The 27,105-nt window shown below is 41.3% G+C and overlaps 1 protein-coding gene across 1 annotated transcript in view; it reads left to right on the top strand.

Moving 5' to 3' along the window:
* Positions 1–27,105, top strand: part of LOC126417004 (hemicentin-1-like) — a 140,389-nt gene that overhangs the window by 40,251 nt on the left and 73,033 nt on the right. Inside the window, exon 3 of the mRNA XM_050084891.1 lies at positions 11,392–11,526. Within this exon, the coding sequence (XP_049940848.1) occupies positions 11,392–11,526 (135 nt within the window). The remainder of the gene's footprint in view (positions 1–11,391; positions 11,527–27,105) is intronic.

Raw genomic sequence — 27,105 nt, 5'->3', positions numbered from 1 at the left:
GAACAGGGAGAGAAAGGAAGGGATGGGCGAAAATTCGTGACTTCCATCAAAGCATTGTGGCAATGCAATGGCGTAAGTTGACAGTTCGACAAAGTGAACACCATATGTACGTGGGGCGTTTGAAAAGTCCGTGCAAAAATAAAAGCTACTTACGTGTTTTGGGTAAACCTTTTTTATTTTTCGACACAGTCTCCTTTTAGACTTATCAGCTATTAATTGCTGCAATCACCTCCTCGTTTGAATAAAATCTTTGTCCCGACAGCCATTTCTTCAAATTGGGAAACAAATAGTAGTCCGAGGGAGCAAAGTCTGGAGAATAGGGGGGATGTGAAACGAGTTGGAACCCTATTTCCAATAACTGTGCGACCACAACTGCTGAGGTGTGTGATGGTGCATTGTCGTGATGGAAAAGGACTTTTTTTGCGGTCCAATCGCCGGCGTTTTTCTTGCAGCTCGGTTTTCAGACGGGCTAATAACGATGCATAATATGCACCTGTAATAATTTTACCCTTTTCCAGATAGTCGATGAGGATTGCCTCTTGCGAATTCCAAACGACAGTCGCCATGACCTTTCCGGCCGAAGGAATGGTCTTCGCTTTTTTTGGTGCAGATTCTTCCTTGGTAACACATTGTTTAGACTGTTGTTTGGTCTCAGGAGTATAGTTATGCATCCATGTTTCATCCACAGAGACGAAACGACGCTTAAAGTCCTGCGGATTCTTCCTGAATAGCTGCAAACCATCCTTGGAACACTTCACACGATTCCATTTTTGGTCAAGCACGAGCAATCGCGGAACCTATCTTGCGGGTAGCTTTCTCATGTCAAAATGATTATGAAAAATATTTTGTACCCGGTTATTCGAGATGCCCACAGCACTAGCAATCTCATGCACCTTAATTCTTCTGTCATCCATTACCATTTCATCGATTTCATCAATGATTCCTCGAGTCGTAACATCCACAGGGCGTCCAGAACGTTCACCATCACTTGTGTCCATACGGCCACTCCGAAAATCTTGAAACCACTTATAAATTGTTCTAATCGAAGGTGCAGAATCACCGTAATGTTTATCAAGCTCCTCTTTAGTCTCCTGAGGCGTTTTGTCTTTCATAAAGTAATATTTGATCACCACACGAAATTCTTTTTCGTCCATTTTTTGACAATCACTCGACTTTCTTGATTCACATGAATGTCAAACACAAATAAATAGACCAATATGGCTGAAACTTGGTGTGCGTTCTTTCCAAAGATGTTACTAACTAAAAATGGCCTCGATACGCACGGGTGATGCCATCTCTCGGACTTTGCACGGACTTTTCAAACGCCCCTCATGTGTGTGTGTGTGTGTGTGTGTGTGTGTGTGTGTGTGTGTGTTTGTGTGTGTGTACTCTGTATGAGCACAACAGCTCCTTGACGTGTGTTTCAGTACAGGTGCATTAATTTCGTCAGAACTCCTACGGGAAACAATAATTTGCGGGTTAATGGATAGGAACGCTGCAATTCAGCGTGCGGTAAGTTGGAAATCTGAGTCGGTCAGGGATTGTGACCAGATGGCCGTCGCGGCTAAGGTGAGTCCTGGTCCGGCACAAATTTTCAACTTTCGCATTGCATTACCACAATGCCCTGTGTGAATGGAAGTCAAGAATTCCTCCCTTGCCAGCCGGGGTGGCCGAGCGGTTCTAGGCGCTACAGTCTGGAATCGCGCGACGGCTACGGTCGCAGGTTCGAATCCTGCGTCGGGCATGGATGTGTGTGATGTTCTTAGGTTAGTTAGGTTTAAGTAGTTCGAAGTCCTAGGGGACTGATGACCTCAGAAGTTAAGTCCCATAGCGCTCAGAACCATTTGAACCATTTGAATTTATCCCTTCCCTTTCTTTCGATTTGAACCATTTGAATTCATCCCTTCCCTTTGTTTCGACATTCTCTATTTCATATAAAACCTACGCACATCGCAACGTCAGGTCATGCAGCATGTGCGCTGTCTTTGCGGTCGCCCTCCGCGCTCGCTATGAAGCTTTATTTCGCCTGCCGCCAGACGACAGAGTAGGTGGGATATGCCGACACAGTAGGAGTGGGATTGCACGTACCTTCTTTGCACGCTTGCACAAGACGTTCTCCGAAAGCGTATCCTTCTGCGAGAATACACAACAAAGTGAGCGAACAGTAGCAACGGTAGCCAATGAGGAAAGAGACTGTGGAGGGGCTGGTACAGGACAGTGGGTGCCAGCACGCGAGCTATCGCTAGTCATGTCGGGAATTTCCACGGCAGCCTCTGGCCAGCACATGGAGTTACTCGACGAAGATGATTTTCCTCCACGAGTGGCCTTCGCACGGTGGTGTTCACAGGTGCGCACAACAGATCCCCGTTTCCCAGCCACTATTTTGTTCACCAGTGAGGCGACCTTCACATAACACCCCTGTGTGGTCGGAGGAGAGCCCACACACAACAAGAACCCGTGCAACCCAGAGACGGTTTTCAGTTCTGGGCCGGGCACCAACTCGAGCCATACTTGTTGCCTCTACGTTTGACAGGTGGAACCTATCTATCTTTCTTCAGCAAGTATTGCTAGAGCTACTGGACAACGCACACCTACCCACTACAATGAGTTCTGACATATGGTTTCACCATGAAGGGCCCCCTCACATTACAGCAGTGATGTGCGTCGCCACCTGGATGCATCGTATCGTTAACACTGGATCGGCTGTGGTGGTCCGGTGGATTGGCCAATAAGATCGCCAGACCACACTTGGCGCAGGATTAGCTGAGCGGTCTTAGGCGCTGCAGTCATGGACTGTGCGGATGGTCCCATCGGAGGTTCGAGTCCTCCCTTGGGCATGGGTGTGTGTGTGTTTGTACTTAAGATAATTTAGGTTAAGTAGTGTGTAACCTTAGGGACTGATGACCTTAGCAGTTAAGTCCCATAAGATTTCACACACATTTGAACATTTTGAACCACACTTGCCTTGTCTACTTCCTCTGTGGATAAGTCAAGACACTGGGGTACGAAACACACGTTAAGAGTGCTGAGGAACTCGTTGTACCCATCATGGCAGATGCTGGAGAAGTCTGGGACGTGCCAAGCATCTTCCAGAATATCAGAACTCCCATGCGCAGTCCAGGGTCGTAACCTCGAACACCTTCCTTTACGATGTTTGTTGTCTGTTTTTGTTCTTATTTCTTGTTTTCTGCTGTACTAGGTGCAACAAACAGGTGTTCTCACTCTGTTCGTGTTCTTCCTTTCTCGTACTTTGCCTCGTCACTGCCGCGCCAGGAAAGCGTTCCGACTATGCATTGCCATGTGATTTTCCATCATCTAGATGTGCTCTCTCCTGAAAATTTGTAACCGCCGTACTGAAGCAACCTGTATTTTTACTAACTCACCACGACAGCCGTTTAAACATACAGAATCTGCATACAGAACACAACATACAGTTAATGCAAACTTTATCAGTATTGTCGTGCTTAGAACTGTGATGTTATACAAACCGTTCTGCCAGTTTTGTAATTTTGCCTAACCTCTTTCCTTTATTTTTAAACTCTGAACTAGACCATGGTATATTTCAGTCAGATAAACGTGTCTCTTTCAAAGTCACTTAATACATTTTTCTGCCTTAGCTACGCACCTTGCCTCAGTCAATTTATTATTTTACTCATGTCTTAAAATTAGCTTGTTATCTACAATTTTTTTATACTCATCACACTTAGATTGAGCCTATAGACAGTGTATACTATTGTCTCTATATTGACAGTAATGACGTATGTTCCCAAAATTAATTTTTGAACCATTGCAAAAATGAGAGTCCTTGAGAAACAGCTGAAGCGACTAAAACTAGAAGACATCACGCCTGATTTAATCTGTCAGATTGCATACAGAATCTTCAGCTGAGCTAACCTCTCTCTTAACAATAGTAAACTGTAGATCTGCTGTTGTTGTGGTCTTCAGTGCAGAGATTGGTTTGATGCAGTTCTCCATGCTACTCTATCCTGTGCAAGCTTCTTCATCTCCCAGTACTTAGTGCTACCTACATCCTTCTGAATCTGCTTAGTGTATTCATCTCTTGGTCTCCCTCTGTGATTTTTACCCTCCACGCTGCCCTCCAGTACTAAATTGGTGACCCCTTGATGCCTTAGAACACGTCCTACCAACCGATCCCTCCTTCTAGTCGTGCCACAAACTCCTCTTCCCCCCAATTCTATTCAATAGCTCCTCATTAGTTATGTGATCTACCCATCTAATCTTCAGCATTCTTCTGTAGCACCACATTTCGAAAGCTTCTATTCTCTTCTTGTCCAAACTATTTATCGTCCACGTTTTACTTCCATACATGGCTACACTCCATACAAATACTTTCAGAAACGACTTCCTGACACTTAAATCTATACTCGATGTTAACAAATTTCTCTTCTTCAGAAACGCTTTCCTTGCCATTCCCAGTCTACATTTTATATCCTCTCTACTTCGACCATCATCAGTTATTTTCCTCCCCAAATAGAAAACCTCCTTTACTATTTTAAGTGCCTCATTTCTTAATCTAATTCCCTCAGCATCGCCCGACTAAGAACAATGTTAGCAAGAAGAAAGCACAGGTCACAAACAACCAAAAGAAGAGTAACGGAAGTGAACCACAAAACTACTGTCAATACCATTTATGTCTGTCTGTTGTAGAATGATGATACATATTCTCAACTCACACGTAATGAGATATCTGGAGCAGACCATGCTCCCCGATGTAGTATTTCTTGATTTCCCAAAAGCATTTGACTCAGTTTCACGGCAACTCTTACTAACGAAAGTACGGTAATATGAATTACATAACGAAACATAACTAGTTTGAGGATTTCTTGGCAGGAAGGACGCACTGTTGTCTTGGATGGAGAGTCAAGGTCAGATGAAGTAACTTCAGAAATGCTTTAAGGAAGTATTTTTGGGACCACAGATGTTCACGCTGTATATGAATGACCTGGTAGACGCTGTTAATAATAGCTTCAGACTTCTTGCGGATGATATTGGTGCTCTAAAGAGAGGTATTATTTTGAAAGAAACTGTTCGTATGTTCAGTGAGAACATAATAAGATATCTGAGTAGTGCAATGTTGGCAACTCGCTATGAGTGTTGAGAGATGTAGAACTGTGCTCACAACGCAACTGCACATTGTCCTATGACGACAATATCGGTGAGTCGCAGCTAGTTTTATCAACTCGTACAAATTCCTGGGTACAACAATATGTAGAGATACTGCAGCGACTCTCGCAAGCATTATTAAATACTTCTAGCTGCCCTACTCTCCTCACGCTCAAGACTAACACGGTTGTTAGTTTTAATGCGTTAATCCCTGTATCCTGTGATGCTGGCGCCCCCAGGAATAATCGGCGCGCAAAGAAGTGGGATAAAAAAAAATTAATAAAGTGGCTCTGAGCACTATGGGACTTAACTTCTGAGGTCATTAGTCCCCTAGAACTTACAACTACTTAAACCTAACTAACCTAAGAACATCACACACATCCATACTCGAGGCAGGATTCGAACCTGCGACCGTAGCGGTCGCACGGTTCCCGACTGCAGCGCCTAGAACCGCTTGGCCACTCCGGCCGGCCGGGATACAAAAGTACTAAGGAATGAAGAGGTATGCTTGATGTTCTCCGAGACTATGGATAATACAACATGGAACAGCTCAGTAGGTAGTTCAGTTGAAGCGATATGTACATCTCTAAAAAGGGCACTCACAGAAGTTGGAAAGAAAAACTTAGGTATCAAGAAGTAAAAAACCATGTACAACACAAGAAATACTTCAGGGAAATTGAGGAATACAGTAATACAAGTCACTTATGAATAAAACATATAGGAAGTGCAGGGAAGCTAAGACGAAATGGCTGCATGAAAAATGTGAAAAAACTGAAAAAGAAATGACTGTCGGAAGGACTGACTCAGCATACAGGGAAGTCAAAACAATCTTCGATGACATAAAAAAAAGGGTTACAGGAGTTACACTGTTAAATCCAGAGGAGAGAGCGGATAGGTGGAACGAGTAGATTAAAGGCCTCTATGAGAGTGACACTTGTCTGATCACGTGATAGAAGAAAAAACACGATGGAGCAGAGATAGGAGAGGTCGAATAAGGCAGAAGGGGCAGATCACATTCCATCAGAATTCTTGGGAGAAGGGAAAGCAAAACAACTAATCACGTTGGTGTATAGAATGTATGAGACTGGTGATATACCATCTGACTTTCGGAAAAACATCCTCCAGACAATTTCGAGGATTGCAAGAGCCGACAAGTGCTAGAATCACCGCACAATCAGCTTAACACTTCATGCATCCAAGTTGCTGACGAGAGTAATATACAGAAGAACGGAAAAGAAAACTAAGGACGTGTTAGATGACCATCAGTTTGGCTTTAGGGAAGGTAAAGGCATCAGAGAGGCAGTTCTGACGTTGCAGTTGATAATGGCAACAAGACTAAAGAAAAATCAGGACACTTTCATATAATTTGTCGGCCTGTAAAAAGCGTTCGACAGTGTCAAATGGTGCAAGACGTTATAAAGTCGGAGAAAAACGGGAGAAAGCTACAGGGAAAGATGGGTAATATACAATATGTACAAGAGCCAAGAGGGAACAATAAGAATCAAGGCCAAGAAGGAAGTGGTTGGATTAAAAAGGGTCTAAGATAGTGATGTAGTCTTTCGCTCCTTCAATCTATGCATCGAAGAAGCAATGGTGGAATTAAAAGAAAGGTTCAAAAGTGGAGTTAAAATTCGAGGTGAAAGGATATCAACGATAAGATTCACTGATGAAATTGCTATCCTCAAAGAAAATGAAGAAGAATTACAGGATCTGCTGAATGGAATGAACAGTCTTATGAGTACAGAATATGGTTTGATAGTACGTCGAAAAAAGACGGAAGTAATAAGAAGTAGAAGAAATGAGAACAGCGGGAAATTTAACATCAGGAATGGTGATCGCGAAGTAGATGAAGTTAGGAAATTGTGCTACCTAGGAGCAAAAAACCCATGACGGACTGAGCAAAGAGGACATAAAAGGCAGTCTAGCACTGGCAAGAAGGGTATTCCTGACCAAGACAGGTCTACTTGTATTAAACATAGGCGTTAATTCCAGGAAGAAATTTCTGATAATGTGCGTTTGGAGCACAGCAATGTATGGTAGTGAAACACGGACTGTGAGAAAAAGGTGGACTGGTATGGTAAGGAATGAGAAGGCTCTCCGGAAAATCGACGATGATAAGCAATATATATGGGAAATATTGATGTGTAGAAGGGACAGGATGACAGGACATCTATTAAGCCACCATGGAATAATTTCCGTGATGTTACTGGAAGCTGTAGTTTGTAAAAAAATTAAGAGGAAAACTGAGACTGGAATACATCCAGCAAATAATTGAGGATTTAGGTTGCAAGTGCTACTGTGAGATAAAGAGGTTGGCAGTGGAGAGGATTTCGTGGCGCACCACATGAAAATAGTTCAAATGGCTCTGAGCACTATGGGACTTAGCTTCTAAGGTCATCAGTCCCATAGAACTTAGAACTACTTAAACCTAACTAATCTAAGGACATCACACACATCCATGCCCGAGGTAGGATTCGAACCTGCGACCGTAGCAGCGGCGCGGTTCCAGACTGTAGCGCCTAGAACCGCTCGGCCACCCCGGCCGGCTGGACCACATCAAACTAATCAGAAGACTGATGACTAACAAAAAAAACTATGTACAACGAAGTAGAGTTTCGAACTGACTATATTTATTTTGGTCTTTATCTTGTATATATATCATAGTAAAGTTATGTTTGATTCTTAAGACTTCCTACTTCATTCACTACGTTTGAGTGCAAAACTCTTTTGAGCAGTTTAAAAAAATACCATTCTGTTCTTCAGTCACAAATGTCCGTCTTGATCATATATTCTAAACAATACACAATGACTGGTTTCGGCTTACTGTTATCATAGATCCGCTACAAAATGGAAAAAAAACTCTTAAGTAAAGAGAGCAGACGACCCGATGTGGTCGGGAGAGTTCCGATTTTTGGAGTCCAGTCCGCACGTCACTACAACTTCTTAAACAGAAGCAAACATCTGCTGAATCAGATTTACTCCTCACAGAAGTATGGGGCCATGAACTGCCATTTGTTGTTACGTGAGCAAGTGTTGTGTCCTGTTTGCTAAGTCTTACGGTTTAAGGTATGATGATTATACAGTTATGATGAATGTGCCTATGTTTTAAATTATGTTTGTTGCATTATCATTTGATGCCTACTTTTCATTTCGTTGTAAACTTTAACAAATGTGCAATGATTACAGAGCATTGTTGCACTCCGGGCAGTGAGCAGTTACAAAATTGTCCCAGTTTCGACTCACAAAAATATGGGCACCTAGTGTGATGAAAGTAAGTTAAATTGCCTGAGGGCTTAATACAGAGAAAATTTATGAATATATAAAAAAGATAACATGACTGACAGCCGTATGTACCATTAAAATATTCTGATGTAGGTATCAACATCAAACAATTTGTACTCTTAGGCAATAGTAAGTGCTGGTGTCGACATGGGAACGTGCTATACTCACACAAACATAGCTGAAGCGAGTAGAAGGCACTAGTGCTGAGGAACACGTGTGGATAGCATCGTAAATTTAGTAGCTTAAAATAAAATACGCACAATCATTAATTAAGATAATTTCACACGGGAACATGTCTGTCAAACGACAGCGCGCGACCGTGTACACTCGCTACAGGCAGGCGCAGCGGTATCAAGTGTGCACCTCGCTGCTTCCGCAAACACCACCACAGAACAAACACAGTCCGCAAAGGGCCGCGAGGAGCGCCAACTGGGCTGTTCTCTGAGTGCGTTATCGAAATCGAGGTTACTAATTTAATCACATTGTCTTATTAACCATCTTTCATATATTCTCCTGTTCTATTTACTCTGTCATGCTAACAGGTTTTTCCTCTTAAGAGACTCTTATTTACATTTTACACGTTGTATTCGGACTTTAAGTGTGTGTTTTATATCTACATGTTGTGTTTCATTTTAGGCCCTGCTGTTAGACACACGTATTGCTGCTTCACGTCGTTTTACATAATGACTATGCATATTCCATTTTGGCCTGTTGATTTTATAACGCTAATCACTCACATACCTCATTAACAGTGCCTTCAGCTGGCTATAGCTATGTTTTTTTATATGTATATTTAATTGTAAGGCACCCCCAGCCCAGCACTTGTTATGCATTTAGTTGGCTCTGGCTCTGAGCACTATGGGACTTAACTTCTGAGGTCATCAGTCCCCTAGAACGTAGAACAACTTAAACCTACCTAACCTAAGGACATCACACACATCCATGCCCAAGGCAGAATACGAACCTGCGACCGTTGCAGCAGCGCGATTCCATACTGAAGCGTCCAGAAGCGCTCGGCCACAGCGGCCGGCAATTATATAGTAGGAGAGACTTGAACCTGGAGGATAGATTCCTAGGAACACACAAAACGAAAAAACTTAGTAACCTACGACTATAAAACATCAATACCCCAACCAGCAAACTTATACGAATACCTGGGTGTAATACGTTGTACGAATATTAAATGGCCGGAGTGGCCGAGCAGTTCTAGGCGCTTCAGTCAGGACTCGCGCGACCGCTACGGTCGCAGGTTCGAATCCTGCCTCGGGCATGGATGTGTGTGGTGTCCTTAAGTAGTTCTAAGTTCTAGGGGACTGATGACCTCATAAGTTAAGTCCCATAGTGCTCAGATCCATCTGAACCATTTGAATATTAAATGGAATAATCACATAGGCTCAGTCGTGGGTAGAGCAGGTGGTAGGCTTCGGTTTACTGGTAAAACTAGGGAAATGCAATCAATCTACAAAGGAAACTGCCTTACAAATATCGACCTATTCTAGAATATTGTTCAAGTATGAGGGACCAGCACCAAATACAATGATAATGAACGTACACAGAGAAGGTCAGCACGAGTGCTCACAGGTCTGTGTCACCATTGGGAGTGTGTCACAGAGGTGCTGAAGACACTGAATTGGCACTCTCGAAGATAGACTTAAACTATCCCGAGAAAGCCTACCTACAAGATCAGGCTTTAAATGATAATTCTGGGAATATGCAACCCTCCAACCCCGTCCCCCGCCCCTCTCACGTATCGCTCACACAAGGGTCCAGTGATCTTGAGCAGGTTAAATTAATTACAGCATGCACAGAGGAATTTAAACAATCATTCTTCCCGCGCTCCATACGTGAATGGAACGGGAAAAACCCCTAATAACGAGGACAATGGGACGTACCCTCTGCTATGCACCTCACAGCGCTTTGCAGATTATAGATGTAGTTGTAGATGTTCCCTAATCGGTGTTTCAATCTAGTGACTGATCTTAGAATCACTTGAAGGAATGCGCACTAGACACCACCACTAGCAGTTTTCCGGTATTTTCTACTGTTTTGTTGTTGCCTGACATGAGGTTGTGTTTTGTGCAGCGTTTGGAACCATTACGAGTTACGTGCTGAATAATATATTAAAGCTATTAGCAGGATATTATTAATTCTTCAGTTCCAGAGTTTTATGGTGAGTAAAATTCTGTATTCTCCTGTCTTTAAAACTTGTCATGTAACATGTCGGCGATTAAGCCATACTTGGTCGGTTGTGCATCATTTTGTACCTACAGATGCAACACGTAATATTTGCAGATGAACAGATTTTTTTAATGATTTAGCAGTTTTCTCTGTCTTGAAAACGACAATTTGTGCTAATTGCCAGTAGCTCGTAAGTCAAAATGTTTTTAATTTTTAACCGAGTTTCGACACTACTTCTTCATAATTTAATTTCACTTGGTGGCTATTGGTATGTAGCAGAGTAATAACGTAAGATATAGATTATTAAATGCACTACTGACAAGACCTTCTCGGCGGCAACTCTTTTAAATTTGAGTAGTATATTTGTTCCTAGGTACACGACCATGTTGTACCTTGAAATAATTTTTCAAATTTCGAAAAAACTTAATTTCCTGGAGTAATTTTTGTAATTTTAGAAAAAGACTGCAGGATGCACAAAATGACTGCTATAATTTAAATATGGAATAAGAAAGCATTTTACATTTCTGTTACAAGGTTGCCTAGAGGTGTCACTATTAGAAATACTGCAAGGAACAACTCTCTCCCCAATATGTGATCATGATTAAAGTGTCAAACATATGTCTTCAGTTGACTTATTGTTCTGTATGGATCGTTTTGTCGCTACGTGAAGAACATAAGTGACACAACAGCTGATTATTCGATAAACGTAAACAATTGTCCTACACAATAATCACAGGTAAATAAACTGTTCAGCTCCCCTTTTTGCGAATAGACAATATTTGGAATCTAACTATGACCTCTTTACAGGTGCCGACAGGCAGCGGCACAAAGTCTCACTTGTTCAACCTCCACGTGGTGGTACCGAGAGCTGTCATCCTTGGCCGACGCGAGTACCATGTTGGCGAGGGCAGCACGGTCTCGCTGGTCTGCATCATCGATAACGTGAGTACCACTCATATACTTTCCGCACCAAGTCGGAACGTACACTCTTTGACATACCGGCGGCCGGCCGCTTCAGAGGCTAAATCCGCGCCGATCGCGACATGGGACAATAAAACTGGCCAACTCGCTAATTCTCTAAGTCCGGTTATCTGCACAATCTGCCAACACTGCAGACTGCGGCACTTCCTGGAGGAAAACTTGTCCCATTATAGAGAAACACTAGGCCGATTACGCCTGTGGTCTAGCGGTAGCGTGCGTTGTTTCTGTTCGTAATGTCAGTGGATCGAGAGCAGCTGGCATAAAATATTTTTATAGCCTCTTCTGTCTGAATGCTCAAGACGTGAATGTAATGGTAGCGCAGATTCAATCTATTTCGCTATCTGACACACCGATATCAAAATTTTATCCAGTAACGATTTTGCGGCAGATTTCCTGCAGACTGTCCTCCTCTGGACGCCGTATGCGGCAGAGCTCCGGGATCCATTTGCTGGCTACCGGCAGCGGCCGTGGCGACAGCACAGCGACGCTGCACTTCCCCGTTCTTTATCGAAAGCGCCTGCTCCCGCTCATCGCTTTTGATGATTTAAAACGCTTTATTATTAAATGTTGCTCCACAGAAAATTTCTACGATTTCCATTCACGCTCAAAAGCAACGGAGACAGACGCCCTGATTAGTAGGCGGGTATTATATTACATTAATCGGCAAGAGCTGAGTATGGCCTGAAATTAATTTTATAGACTGGGACGAAATTAAACCACGTCGCTACATTCGATGAATTTATAAATGCTTCATTCCTCGTTTCTTTTCCTTTCAAACTCAATTATTTGTGCAACTTTTGGTCAATGTTCGGATGTTTTAGTCAAGCCGAGGTGAGCGTCTGTGGTGTAAAGTGTATTACGGTTCTTGTTTCATTCCTTATGGTAACTCTATGCGATAAACTGTGTGAATACCTTGCAATGCATGCTCTGTAGCAGTGCAGGAACACTGCACATTTGGAGTTCCATGTATGGGTTCATGAAGTATTTAATGTTGATCGGAAGTGATAGTTAAGGTCATCAGAATTAGACCAGAAAAATTTGTCGTTTTGGAGGTTTCAGAGAACGGAAAGGAATTGCTAACACCGGTGTTAGAAAACGTCTACAGTTAAATGCTATTGCAAAAATTTAGAAGAAGGGAACTATATTAATCAACATGTGCACTTCATAAACAACCTTCTGACATGTTAGACCTATATGACGAACAAAACTCAAATTTATATCGTTGACAGTCGCTTTGAATCTTTTCAGGATCTATTTTACAGTGAAGCACCTTGGCATTTGCAAAGCAGACATCCATGATATTAACTTAATTTACTAAGTCGAATCGGACGAAGATTGATGTTTAAAGGCATTCTTCAGATTTCGTATAAACAATTTTTACTAGCCGTTTGCAACTCCATTAATTAAAATGGAAAATAAAAGGTTGTAGTCAGCGGCTTCCACCGAGATTGGTGTCCGCCCCAGTACCTGAGTGGTCAGCGTGACGGATTGCCGTCCTCTGGGCCCGGGTTCGATTCCCGGCTGGGTCGGAGATTTTCTCCGCTCAGGGACTGGGTGTTGTGTTGTGTTCATCATCATTTCATCCCCATCCGGCGCGCAGGTCGCCCAATGTGGCGCCGAATGTAATAAGACCTGCGATATGGCGGCCGGACCTGCCCCGCGAGGGGCCTCCCGGCCAATGACGCCAAACGCTCATTTCCATTACCGAGATTGGAACTGCTATGTCATACAGTACGACCACCGCAACGCACAAGGGAACCCCTTTTTTTTAATTTTGCTTTTTTTCTTTTACTTTTTTTGACGATTACCCCTTTTTTTCTCTCTCATTTTAAAGCCCCTTAGGAAAATGGCAATAAAAAAAGAAACTAAATGACACCGCCACTTTTCATCCTATAACAAAAAAACAAAAAATCTGGTCCACTTCACTTCAGGCGTTGGCTCCTGACTAAACCTACCCCAAGAGCTGCCTATATACCAGGGGAAATATGGGAATTCAAGGTTAGGGCTATCATTACAAACAAAACAAAATCTTCCTTTTTCTGAATTTTATTTTTATTTTGATTTTTGTTTTGTTTATTTTTGTTGTGTAATTGATCAGACTCCTTCTGCGCCGCGCTGGTAATATGTTGAGTCACGTCTTCTCGAAATTGATGTGTTCCGTTCAGTAGTTCAGAAATGTTTATTGGTTCAAACTGGAAACCTTCTTCACTCTTGGCTTAACACATTCCAGCTGCGAGGCGGGTCGTGGAAAGCACTCCCAAGGAAGTTCCAGAAAAATTGTCTGTATTTTGGGTGGCGGACAACGACATAATGACGGTCGTTGAGGTATGTCCAAAAATCGAGTACAGAGTCTACAGTTTGTCCAACTATGTAGTGAATGGCATGTCCGCGAATCCAATTCACAGCATTGGTCTTTGTCCGAGGAAAATAGTCACGTCCCGGAAATAATAATGAAAGGGGAGTATTCCGATTCAGAATGTCCCGCGTTAGAAAAGCTACAATATGACGAATAACCTCTAAGCTAACGACACACTGGCGACCACAGACGGACTATAGTCACTGCGATGTTGTCTGAGCCTCAAAACGCAACCTTAAAACACACAAACAGGTGTTACTTATGTGAAGAACGCCGTTCTTGGTGTCCAGAAATTAATTATACTTTCTAAGTGTCTCATCTTACAGTGGATTCTATCGTACGAGTCTTCGATGTGGAAAACGAATGTCAAGTGAATTTAGCGAGGTAACGCCGGCCTACACCCGGAAGTAAATGCACTATCAGAGTGTTGACAAATACTTGCTACGACGCTGCCATTTCTCGGTTCTCTTACGAGGCAGCTCTTCAGCGAAATGCTTGCCGTGATTCTCCGATACGGTCCTTCAGAGTGGAGACGCGCGCGCACGTTTGGTTTTTATGCGGCGTTCTCCCCTGATGGTTTCTGACGTCGCCTTGTGGGCTATGTCTACATTTGCGACATTCAATTATCATTAATCCAGAATGATACAAGTTTCAGCTTCCGGCGTGGAAAAAGGCTGTTGACGCCGACATTATATCATTTCAACGTAGGGAAAGCAAAACGGGTCATTCAATGTTTCTCATTCAACATAAAGCATGTGAGATAATTTTTCGTAACGTTCATGATCATCTACAAATACAAACGAAGTAAAAATACATCTGAAGCTTATTCGAATTGAATATAATGTAAGATACCAAACGCTTTGCACCTCGATGTCGAATTTGTCCACGTGCAATCTTTTGCAGCATACAAAAAGAATGTCATGATTACCACGAGAATGAAGAAATATGTTGGTACGGATGGAAGAAAGGAGAGACGCAGTCAACAAATATTCGATTCCTCATGGCATTCATTTCATTTGAGACGTAAGAAGAGTTAAAGCGGGATATTACTTTCGTTAACACGAAAGATATGCCGCACATATTGATAACGAGGAAGTCTGCGTCTTCATACGTTTCCTCCTTGAAATCTGTATGCTCTCTTATATACTAAGTAGCCTGATCATTGTTTCAGTAATGTTACCCTCTTGTTTGACCCCGTAACGATCAACAGATTCCAAATGCATGTCTCTGCATGAAAGTAGCTGTTCGAACCGTTCCTGGGTTGCTTTTTGTGTTTTATTGCTTGGAAATCCTGAAGCAGACCACTGTGCCTTCTCCCCTTGTGGGTTAGGTCTCAAAACTAAACCGCTTTTTATCCAATGGCATAATTTATTCAGACAGCATCAGCACAAGACTGTCAAACAAAGCCTTCCATTTACAGTTGCAACACTCTAACCAGCACTGACCGAAGTGTAATCCACGGTCATGGTCCGAAATTAGCAGCTGTCTGCTACTGTGGCAAAGTCCGTACTACACTTTCGATTCCGCAGCACCATTTTATCTGGTAACACTGTGTAGTTGCAGAGTTGTGCTAGCATGTCTGTCCTCACACTGTCAACTTTATGTATCTCACTTCTCCTGTAGCGTTGATCACAAGGAGCAGAAGTAAATGAGTGTATTCTGCATGACGTAACAATCAGTATTCCCTTCTTTCATAGCCACTCTTCATGTGCATCGATACCAAATAGGAATGTGAAAACTCTTGCGAGTGAGAGAATGACAATAACAATCGTAACAAGAACAATCAAATAATGAATAATGTTTATTCCAACGTAGAACGAGAATGGCTTTAAATATAAAAATCTATATCTATATCCATATCTATTGATCTTTGAGTTGGCACAATGCAAATATATTCTTAGCATTTAGTTACTGAATTTAGTTCGGGATGTTTGCAGAGAAAAGGAAAAGTCGGTACTTCTCGCTAGTGTAATGTAATGTGAACCAGCAACTACCCTTTCCTTAGAACACGACTCAAGCAGGTCCCCAAGTAGATACCAAGGCACTGCTGCATTCTGTTCCCTGACATTGCTCTGATGACGGTTAATGCAGATAGTTCCGATTATGAAATACAAAACGTATTGCAGGTTAGTTCCTAGGATAGTAACATTAAATTTGCGTTGTAGACGGCACATGAACGTGACGACTAGCCATATTACTCATCAATATAAAAAGACAATATTATGGGAATTTAGCAGGATTACTCAACATGAATTCTGAAATTGGTTGACTGACCTCACAGGTGCTAAACGTCGTCAAGAGCATACGTTGTCCTAATCGCATTAGGAATATGAAGATCGTCTTCGACAGCTCGCAACTTTCACATTGCTATCTCCACCCTACTCCAGACAGACTACATATTGAAAAATACAAGCGAGTTCTCTTGCAGCGTAAGCTTATTGTAACTAATCTAAAAATTATTGGACAGGAACATTGTCCTATTAAAAAAAAGCTGTCCAGCAGGTCCTCTAATCGCTCCTTGGTACAGTCGTTTGACTATTGAAAATGGTTCCAACAAGTCACCACTAGAAAACACTGCTCTGTACCGCAATAACTCAAGATGTAAAGTAATACCACGATACTACAAATATCAGGGAACACCTTATCACAGATAAGACTGTCCTTAAGGCTTGTAAGCTCACATTTATTACAATAAATGACATACCTGAAATGTTACCACTCTCATTATTACGTCAGATTGGTAATGCACGTAGTAAGTTCGTCGTATTCATGATTTCCTCTTCAAAGTAACATACCGTACTTATTATTTAACACAAAATGACATTAAAAATTTAAGTTATTCACGAGCAGCTAGTTGAGAATATGTATGAACTTCAAATGACACGACGAACCGTCTTGTTCCGCATATGGACTCAAACCCAGCTCATGCAGACTAAGCAAAGATTTCGTTACTGACGGAAACTAACAGTCATTCCTGATTAGGCATACAGAGAGTGATATACCTCGATTTTAGACAGTATCAGTTAGCAAATATCAACTTTAAATTCCATAACGCAAACATGTTTAACAGACGCGAATTCCTACCCATCATCTATTGTCCCTGTTAACGAACTACGAGAGATGTTAAATATTGCTTCTTCACAAGTAACTTACTTGAAATGCCGTGAGGTAAAGCTTTGTGTTGGACACGGATTCGAACCCAGAACCTAATCGGATTGCTATCGAAGCACAGTCAAATGTGACATATCGGATTTTCGCGGCAGTAGCTAGATGTTTTAACTGAAATGACGAGACGAAACATTAATTTTTTCCTTCCCAGGACTCCTACCCGGCACCTATCGCTGTTATATTCTAGAGAAAACGAACGTTAAATATGGGTTTGTTGCGCCAGCAGTAATATGTGAGCATGTTTGAACTAGAAATAATATGACGAAGAGTTCAGCGCTCACTGGGAATAGAGCCCCACACATATCGTTGTTGACTACACACAAAGAGACGTCAGCTACCGAATTTTTCTCCACCAGCTGCTCAGAATAACATCGTGAACTTACAGTCATCTCGCAAATAGTTCTGTGTCTCACTGGGGGTTAAAAACGTCAGATATCGTTAGTGTTGACAACGAATGAAAATACGTTAAAAATCAAAATTCTTATCCACCAGCATATAGGTGTTCTCATGATAGAGCTTGATAATACATAATTAAATCTTTAGTGCCGGGCCAGGATTCGATCCCATTCACGCGCAATATGTGGAGATGTTGAGGAATCTGCAGTTTTGAACAAACAACAAATTGTAGCCGAGCTGTAGTGTCACGAAGGGATCAAATTCCGCGTTAAGGGCGGTCTGAGTTGCATTCCCAGTTCAGAACCAATCTTATCGACATACAGAAGCTCAGATAAAAGATGGAATAAGTGCCCTGTGACCATACATAGCGTTTGTTTCGTCACTTGAAATAAATAACTAGTATAAGAAAGGTTACTGGTGATAGAGTTTCTACATGTCACCACTCCAGACTTTATTGTGGTTCAACCTACCGTCTACTTGGTAGAGAAGGAAAATCATCTTTACAGACCACACTGCCATTACATCTTCTTCACTTGGTGTAGCCAGGAGAGAATGGACTCTGTCTCTCCCTATCTAAAATTATTGACAGAAGTGGGAATCCAACCCAGACCATAGGTATAACAACCTACCATCCGTCCAACAGACCACGAAATCCTCTTCTCTCATTTTTCTATCGTAACGCCGTTGCGCCACACTGGTTGAGAATTCTGACACACAGGCGTCCTGTAGTAATTTGCACCATGTTCAGTAAATTCATTTACTTGGTTGACCGAATCACCATGAACTAGCTGCCTCGGCTACCCAGTGCATACATTCCACTCTATATTTTGTAATCACCGAAATAAAATCACGTAACTGCCACCTACACAGAACTGCCAACAGTGTAGGATGCAGAAGTTTAAATAGGAAGTGTTCCTTTCCACTTGAGCTATTCTATTGCGCTATCTGTTTGTAGGAAACGTCGTTCAGTAAAAAAAAAAAGGAAAAGCTGTAACTGTTTGTCTCTCAGAAGTCAAGACCTGGCCATATGCATAATCTCACAGTGCTGTGGAATCAAAAAGTTCTGGAGGAATAGTTGTCGAGCTCTGGAGCTGTTGTAGCTACGTGTCAGCTAGTAGCGTAGATAAGATGTCGCGAGTTCGAATACATTCAGTGCTATATTTTTTAAAACGCAATTCTGCTGTCTGCTGAAGTTGTCAATCTAATGGAACATACTTCCCTTCAGTTCTCAACCCAAAGTAGTCGCATGTGGAAAAAGGGCTAACTACTGTGACATTTTGTTCTGTTCAGGTTTAATAGACAGCAGGCAGCAGATGCATCTCGAAGATGTATAGGGAGAGCGCATCGTGCCATAATATGTCAGAAAAGTATTTTCTACATTAGCTGTCGTGTGGTAGTGAGATTTTATTCTTCTTCAAACTTTGTTCGACAGCTTTAACTCAGAACAAGTTTTCTACATGCATGTAATCAATAAACTGCACGTGCATTGTCATACTGTCATAGATAACATCAGAGAATTCGCATATATCGTTGATGATTAATTTCTCTCTCATGTTTACTATTGTTTTAACAACACTAAAGGGAACCTTACGAAAATTGTGCACTGTATTGTAAGAAATGAAATAAAACTAACCACGATAACCTTACGACGAAAGTATGTTTTAATAAAACCGAGTATCTGTACACAAATGTGCCTCTATCGACACGAATTAGTAAAATACTACTCACTTAGATTTTGATTGGGTCTGTGTTTCATTGGTATGCTGTGTCGTACTCAAGAGGTATGCAAATGTCGCATTTCATAAATATAGTTACATATTCCTAGAAACCCAAAATTCGCTTGTCAGCAGCGGAAAGAGGCGTTGCCTGTTGTGCAGCATTGTAAGTTTTTCAACATTGCACTATGAGCCGAAAGTATTTTCTTGCGATTTCCTTATTGATGTTTGATCAGACTCCTTGTAGCTCTTTCACAGAAGGGATAAAAACGTTGCAGTCAGTGAGACTGGAACTGCAAACCATAACAGACGCTTCTCCACAGATCAGCACGTTACCACAGAGCTGGCGAAGAGGTATGGGTCTGAGCGTCCTCTTACGACGGCAATAGTGCCTAGAACTCGTAAACCGCTATTTAAAGGTCGAGATTAGTTGCGATTTCCACCTGCAACGACTTTCCTGGACTGAAAACGGTAAATTTACAATCTTTTGTTACCCTTCAAGTGATAATAACTCAGATTATTCAATGGAAATGACAGGTAAAATCAAGTGAACTTTGAGGCTTAATTCCGTGCACACCAGGAAGTAACTCTTCGATCACAGAGTTGCCAAACATACGTTCCCTTGTTGCCAAATCTCAGTTACAGTACCAGCAGGAAGAAGACGAACCGATGTGATCCTACAGCGGGCTGGGAAGTGACCATAGCTGGTGTCTCCAAGTCGCGGCTGCTACGACCTGGAATACGTAATGCGTCTGACTCGCTTACTGTAACTAGGTTTAGGGACTGGAGCGTAGTTACTAATAATAATCAGAACTGACTGCAAACTAAGCATCATAAATCAGTAACTCTCATTGTTGTTTTTATACTTCTTTAGTAATTGTACTCAAAACTAAGGAACTCATTCACAGGCGTTTTCGTGCCCTGCCGATAGTCGAGCACAACAAACAAATAAAAATAAAAAAGAATGTATATATATATATATATATATATATATATATATATATATATGTGTGTGTGTGTGTGTGTGTGTGTGTGTGTGTGTGTGTGAGAGAGAGAGAGAGAGAGAGAGAGAGAGAGAGAGAGAGATAAAAAAGAATGAGAGTGTAAAAAATTGTTGTAAAGAAATTGAATCATGGTATTTAAAGAAATCTTTCATTGTAATGACACGTTCCACATCATTACGAAATGTCGTATTCATGATCTATGGAACAAGAAGTAATCTAATGTAATGTAATCTAATCTAATCATATTGATGACTAGCCATAAAGAGTCGTGAATTACCGAAATTTTTGCCAATACCAGTAACCAAATCTAAACTTGAAAATAAAAGACGACAAGTTTTGTAATAAACCGTGACTCCTATCAAGGCCCTTTCGTCCCTGTTATCTAACCACGAAAGATGTCTGATATACCTCCATTCTGAAGTAACAAAGTGTGCATGCATTTAAAGATGAAGTGTATGATGTGAAGTTCTGTGACGGAGATACAAACCCAACACGTAATCGGATTGTTAACTAAGAAAAATCAAATGTTACGTATCGGTTTTTCTTACGAGCCGCTAGGTGTCTGAATCTAAAATAAGGATACAAACTTTTGTGCCTGAGAGACAATCGAACTACACACCTACCGTGCATCCACGAACGTAGCTTAAGTATCAGTTTCTTATTCACGAACAGTAAGATGTGTGCGTGTTTGACCAGAAATAACGACACCTGTTGCGATTGCTGGCAACACATGAACAGACATTAAAAATGCGCGTTAATTTTCACTAGCAGGTGAGTGTGCACTTGATAGAGCTGGAAATGAAATTTTGAATATTTTTGTACTGGATCAGGATTCGGACCCACATATTTACCTTTGGAGGAGACCTAGAGAAGACTGCAGTCTTGGGAAAAGGAACGAAATGATTGAACTATACTGTTCCGAGACATTCAGATCCTCGAAAGAGGAGATACGAATGCGAGTCACAGTCCAGCACCAAATTTTTCAACGTCTCTAGTTCAATCAAGTACAAGTAAACCAAGAGCCCTGTCCCTTTAAATGGCTATCGGTTCATCAAATAAAATAAAATTTGCTAATGTAAGTAAGCTTACCGGCGACTGTATTTCTGTTTACAATGACTTCCGCTGTGTCATTTCCCAACGTAAACTGGCTCTGCCCAGTTGGTAATGAAGGAACGTGATGCTTAATGCGGATTCTGGATTATAACGTCTTTCTCTTGAGGTTACCAGAGGTAAAATAAATCTGTTTGTGCCTCTTAAAAGCAAATGCCTGAACCCACGCATTGCACCTGTGATAGTTCGTTCCACCAGACCATTGTGGCCACATTTCCCAGCCCCTGGAGTGTGCTGTAACGGATGATGTGCTTAGCTTACAAAATTAATCACGGTGGAAAAAATGCGAGTCTATTAAATGGTTAAGTAGAAGCAAGCTTCTGACGCAGAGATTATGCTATTCTCATGTCAGCAGGATGTAAAGACTCTTCTAGGCATCATAGGCTGGATGTGAAGCCATTTTGATTTTTCACAAATTCAGCAAATTTCTTAGTTCGAGAAAATCCACTGTGAAGTGTGAAGTTGTCGGATAATTCGATTATTATTGTTATTATTACTATCATTTAATTCATACCGCTGCTGGAACACGACTGTAGTCTTGAGGTAAAACGCGAGACCAACTAATATGACGTCTGGCGACCGAAAGCACATATCGACAAAATTTTTATCGCCCCTTTCCTCTCGGTGCTGAAGCTATGAGTGTAATTCAAGCGAATCTACTATATAATATTATCTGGTCTCGCGTTTTACCTCAAGACTACGGTCGTAGTGAAGAGTAATGCACTAAGACTGGAGTCAAGACTTCCTCTGGGAAGTGCCGCAGTCTACATGTTGCCAGATCGAGCATGTTGCCGGACATAGAATTCTGAGAGGAGCACGACTGTATTGTCCACCTTACGTGAACGACTCGGCGGTCAATTTTTTGGTCTAAGACTGTATCTACAACACATATTGCACGCTGAAGACCCAGAAGAATTTAAAAAAACAAACAAAAGTAGTTTTTGAGAGCAACGTTAACCATAGCGTTCGAAGTATTCATAGTACTGTATACGTGTATGTAAACGCCTTCATATGACCACTCAAGGAAGACAAGGATACACAGTCTAGCTTCAATATTATAAATACGCCTCAGTTTGTGGATGAACTCAGACTTAGGTTGATAATAATTTTGAATATTTAGCAGCACTGTACCAATTGGTGTTAAACTCGTTTTCAACCAATGATTCCCATAGCTACAGGAACACTACTTGTGATACCTCTTAGACAAAATACCTAAGCAGTGTTATCAGACGAAAAGATCAACCTGACACAAACTGTGGGAAGTTTGATTCACAACCTTCGTACCTGGATAATGAGCTTTTTCCTATTTGAGAAATCTGTGAACGTTGCTGCTTAAGATGACTTAAGCAGAAACTAAATTCCCTCAGCTTCGATAATGTTTAAAGAAATCGTCTTATCAGCACTAACTCGTGATTTGTGAATTGTTTACCGGTCGCACTCTGCCGTATTTCGCCGGTTGGAAGGCAAAAGCTTACTGACTAATTTCAGACAGAAATTAATGTTACAGTGTACTTATGGAGCCAAATGAGTGGATTGCGTATTTTCCGGTGAGAAAGAGCACTGGCAAACAGTCTTCGCTACATGAGGCTATTTAAACTGGTGTCACTCTGAGCTAGAATTTATGGTCAGGTCAATGTTTCGGATGCGAGTTTTGCAACTGTGAAATACTTTCCTACATTATAGAAGCGAATATTAAATTTGAACTAATATTGCGAAACTTTTGTACTTGGACAGCTTAGATTGAAAATACTTCTGTTTTTTTCAAAGGGAAACAATAGATTTTCTAAAACATTTTCTGTCATACGCAACTTGAAACAGGTCATGTCGACCAAATCATGTGGAAGAACTGACAGCGACGTATATCGGAAGGCAGTAAGATCTCTTGCCTTTTGGTTTGTCAGTACTCGATAGCCATTTCTAGGTGCAAGTAAATGACGAAAGGCAGCGCGTTTTTGTCATCAAGTAACGTCTTCGTCAATTACTTTAGTTTTAATGTAATCTAACAGTAATTGCTGATGTTTGATATTAACATGAAAAGGATTCCGTAGACAGGGAAAGAACCTGTTCTTGGGAAACTACTTCTACAGTAACCAAAAGCATTAAATGATCTTCAAGCACTTGTGTTCCAGCAGCAGTATGAATAAAATGATAGTAATAATAACAGTAATAATCGAATTATCCGACAACTTCACACTTCACAGTGGATTTTCTCGAACTAAGAAATTTGCTGAATTTGTGAAAAATCAAAAAGGGCTTCACATCCAGCCTATGATGCCTAGAAGAGTCTTTACATCCTGCTGACATGAGAATAGCATAATCTCTGCGTCAGAAGCTTGCTTCTACTTAACCATTTAATAGACTCGCATTTTTTCCACCGTGATTAATTTTGTAAGCTAAGCACATCATCCGTTACAGCACACTCCAGGGGCTGGGAAATGTGGCCACCATAGTCTGGTGGAACGAACTATCACAGGTGCAATGCGTGGGTTCAGGCATTTGCTTTTAAGAGGCACAAACAGATTTATTTTACCTCTGGTAACCTCAAGAGAAAGACGTTATAATCCAGAATCCGCATTAAGCATCACGTTCCTTCATTACCAACTGGGCAGAGCCAGTTTACGTTGGGAAATGACATAGCGGAAGTCATTGTAAACAGAAATACAGTCGCCGGTAAGCTTACTTACACTAGCAAATTTTATTTTATTTGATGAACCGATAGCCATTTAAAGGGACAGGGCTCTTGGTTTACTTGTACTTGATTGAACTAGAGACGTTGAAAAATTTGGTGCTGGACTGTGATTCGCATTCGTATCTCCTCTTTCGAGGATCTGAATGTCTCGGAACAGTATAGTTCAATCATTTCGTTCCTTTTCCCAAGACTGCAGTCTTCTCTAGGTCTCCTCCAAAGGTAAATATGTGGGTCCGAATCCTGATCCAGTACAAAAATATTGAAAATTTCATTTCCAGCTCTACCAAGTGCACACTCACCTGCTAGTGAAAATTAACGCGCATTTTTAATGTCTGTTCATGTGTTGCCAGCAATCGCAACAGGTGTCGTTATTTCTGGTCAAATACGCACACATCTTATTGTTCGTGAATAAGAAACTGATACTTAAGCTACGTTCGTGGATGCACGGTAGGTGTGTAGTTCGATTGTCTCTCAGGCACAAAAGTTTGTATCCTTATTTTAGATTCAGACACCTAGCGGCTCGTAAGAAAAACCGATACGTAACATTTGATTTTTCTTAGTTAACAATCCGATTACGTGTTGGGTTTGTATCTCCGTCACAGAACTTCACATCATACACTTCATCTTTAAATGCATGCACACTTTGTTACTTCAGAATGGAGGTATATCAGACATCTTTCGTGGTTAGATAACAGGGACGAAAGGGTCTTGATAGGAGTCACGGTTTATTACAAAACTTGTCGTCTTTTATTTTCAAGTTTAGATTTGGTTACTGGTATTGGCAAAAATTTCGGTAATTCACGACTCTTTATGGCTAGTCATCAATATGATGTGATTAGATTAGATTACATTACATTAGATTACTTCTTGTTCCATAGATCATGAATACGACATTTCGTAATGATGTGGAACGTGTCATTACAATGAAAGATTTCTTTAAATACCATGATTCAATTTCTTTACAACAATTTTTTACACTCTCTCTCTCTCTCTCTCTCTCTCTCTCTCTCTCTCTCTCTCTCTCACACACACACACACACACACACACACACACACACACACACACATATATATATATATAAACATTCTTTTTTATTTTTATTTGTTTGTTGTGCTCGACTATCGGCAGGGCACGAAAACGCCTGTGAATGAGTTCCTTAGTTTTGAGTACAATTACTAAAGAAGTATAAAAACAACAATGAGAGTTACTGATTTATGATGCTTAGTTTGCAGTCAGTTCTGAGTATTATTAGTAACTACGCTCCAGTCCCTAAACCTAGTTACAGTAAGCGAGTCAGACGCATTACGTATTCCAGGTCGTAGCAGCCGCGACTTGGAGACACCAGCTATGGTCACTTCCCAGCCCGCTGTAGGATCACATCGGTTCGTCTTCTTCCTGCTGGTACTGTAACTGAGATTTGGCAACAAGGGAACGTATGTTTGGCAACTCTGTGATCGAAGAGTTACTTCCTGGTGTGCACGGAATTAAGCCTCAAAGTTCACTTGATTTTACCTGTCATTTCCATTGAATAATCTGAGTTATTATCACTTGAAGGGTAACAAAAGATTGTAAATTTACCGTTTTCAGTCCAGGAAAGTCGTTGCAGGTGGAAATCGCAACTAATCTCGACCTTTAAATAGCGGTTTACGAGTTCTAGGCACTATTGCCGTCGTAAGAGGACGCTCAGACCCATACCTCTTCGCCAGCTCTGTGGTAACGTGCTGATCTGTGGAGAAGCGTCTGTTATGGTTTGCAGTTCCAGTCTCACTGACTGCAACGTTTTTATCCCTTCTGTGAAAGAGCTACAAGGAGTCTGATCAAACATCAATAAGGAAATCGCAAGAAAATACTTTCGGCTCATAGTGCAATGTTGAAAAACTTACAATGCTGCACAACAGGCAACGCCTCTTTCCGCTGCTGACAAGCGAATTTTGGGTTTCTAGGAATATGTAACTATATTTATGAAATGCGACATTTGCATACCTCTTGAGTACGACACAGCATACCAATGAAACACAGACCCAATCAAAATCTAAGTGAGTAGTATTTTACTAATTCGTGTCGATAGAGGCACATTTGTGTACAGATACTCGGTTTTATTAAAACATACTTTCGTCGTAAGGTTATCGTGGTTAGTTTTATTTCATTTCTTACAATACAGTGCACAATTTTCGTAAGGTTCCCTTTAGTGTTGTTAAAACAATAGTAAACATGAGAGAGAAATTAATCATCAACGATATATGCGAATTCTCTGATGTTATCTATGACAGTATGACAATGCACGTGCAGTTTATTGATTACATGCATGTAGAAAACTTGTTCTGAGTTAAAGCTGTCGAACAAAGTTTGAAGAAGAATAAAATCTCACTACCACACGACAGCTAATGTAGAAAATACTTTTCTGACATATTATGGCACGATGCGCTCTCCCTATACATCTTCGAGATGCATCTGCTGCCTGCTGTCTATTAAACCTGAACAGAACAAAATGTCACAGTAGTTAGCCCTTTTTCCACATGCGACTACTTTGGGTTGAGAACTGAAGGGAAGTATGTTCCATTAGATTGACAACTTCAGCAGACAGCAGAATTGCGTTTTAAAAAATGTAGCACTGAATGTATTCGAACTCGCGACATCTTATCTACGCTACTAGCTGACACGTAGCTACAACAGCTCCAGAGCTCGACAACTATTCCTCCAGAACTTTTTGATTCCACAGCACTGTGAGATTATGCATATGGCCAGGTCTTGACTTCTGAGAGACAAACAGTTACAGCTTTTCCTTTTTTTTTTTTACTGAACGACGTTTCCTACAAACAGATAGCGCAGTAGAATAGCTCAAGTGGAAAGGAACACTTCCTATTTAAACTTCTGCATCCTACACTGTTGGCAGTTCTGTGTAGGTGGCAGTTACGTGATTTTATTTCGGTGATTACAAAATATAGAGTGGAATGTATGCACTGGGTAGCCGAGGCAGCTAGTTCATGGTGATTCGGTCAACCAAGTAAATGAATTTACTGAACATGGTGCAAATTACTACAGGACGCCTGTGTGTCAGAATTCTCAACCAGTGTGGCGCAACGGCGTTACGATAGAAAAAT

Source organism: Schistocerca serialis, chromosome 8 (genome assembly GCF_023864345.2).
Source record: "Schistocerca serialis cubense isolate TAMUIC-IGC-003099 chromosome 8, iqSchSeri2.2, whole genome shotgun sequence".
Lineage (NCBI taxonomy): Eukaryota > Metazoa > Arthropoda > Insecta > Orthoptera > Acrididae > Schistocerca > Schistocerca serialis.
Note: the sequence above shows the minus strand (reverse complement) of the source record. Positions and strands in the feature narration are given on the sequence as shown.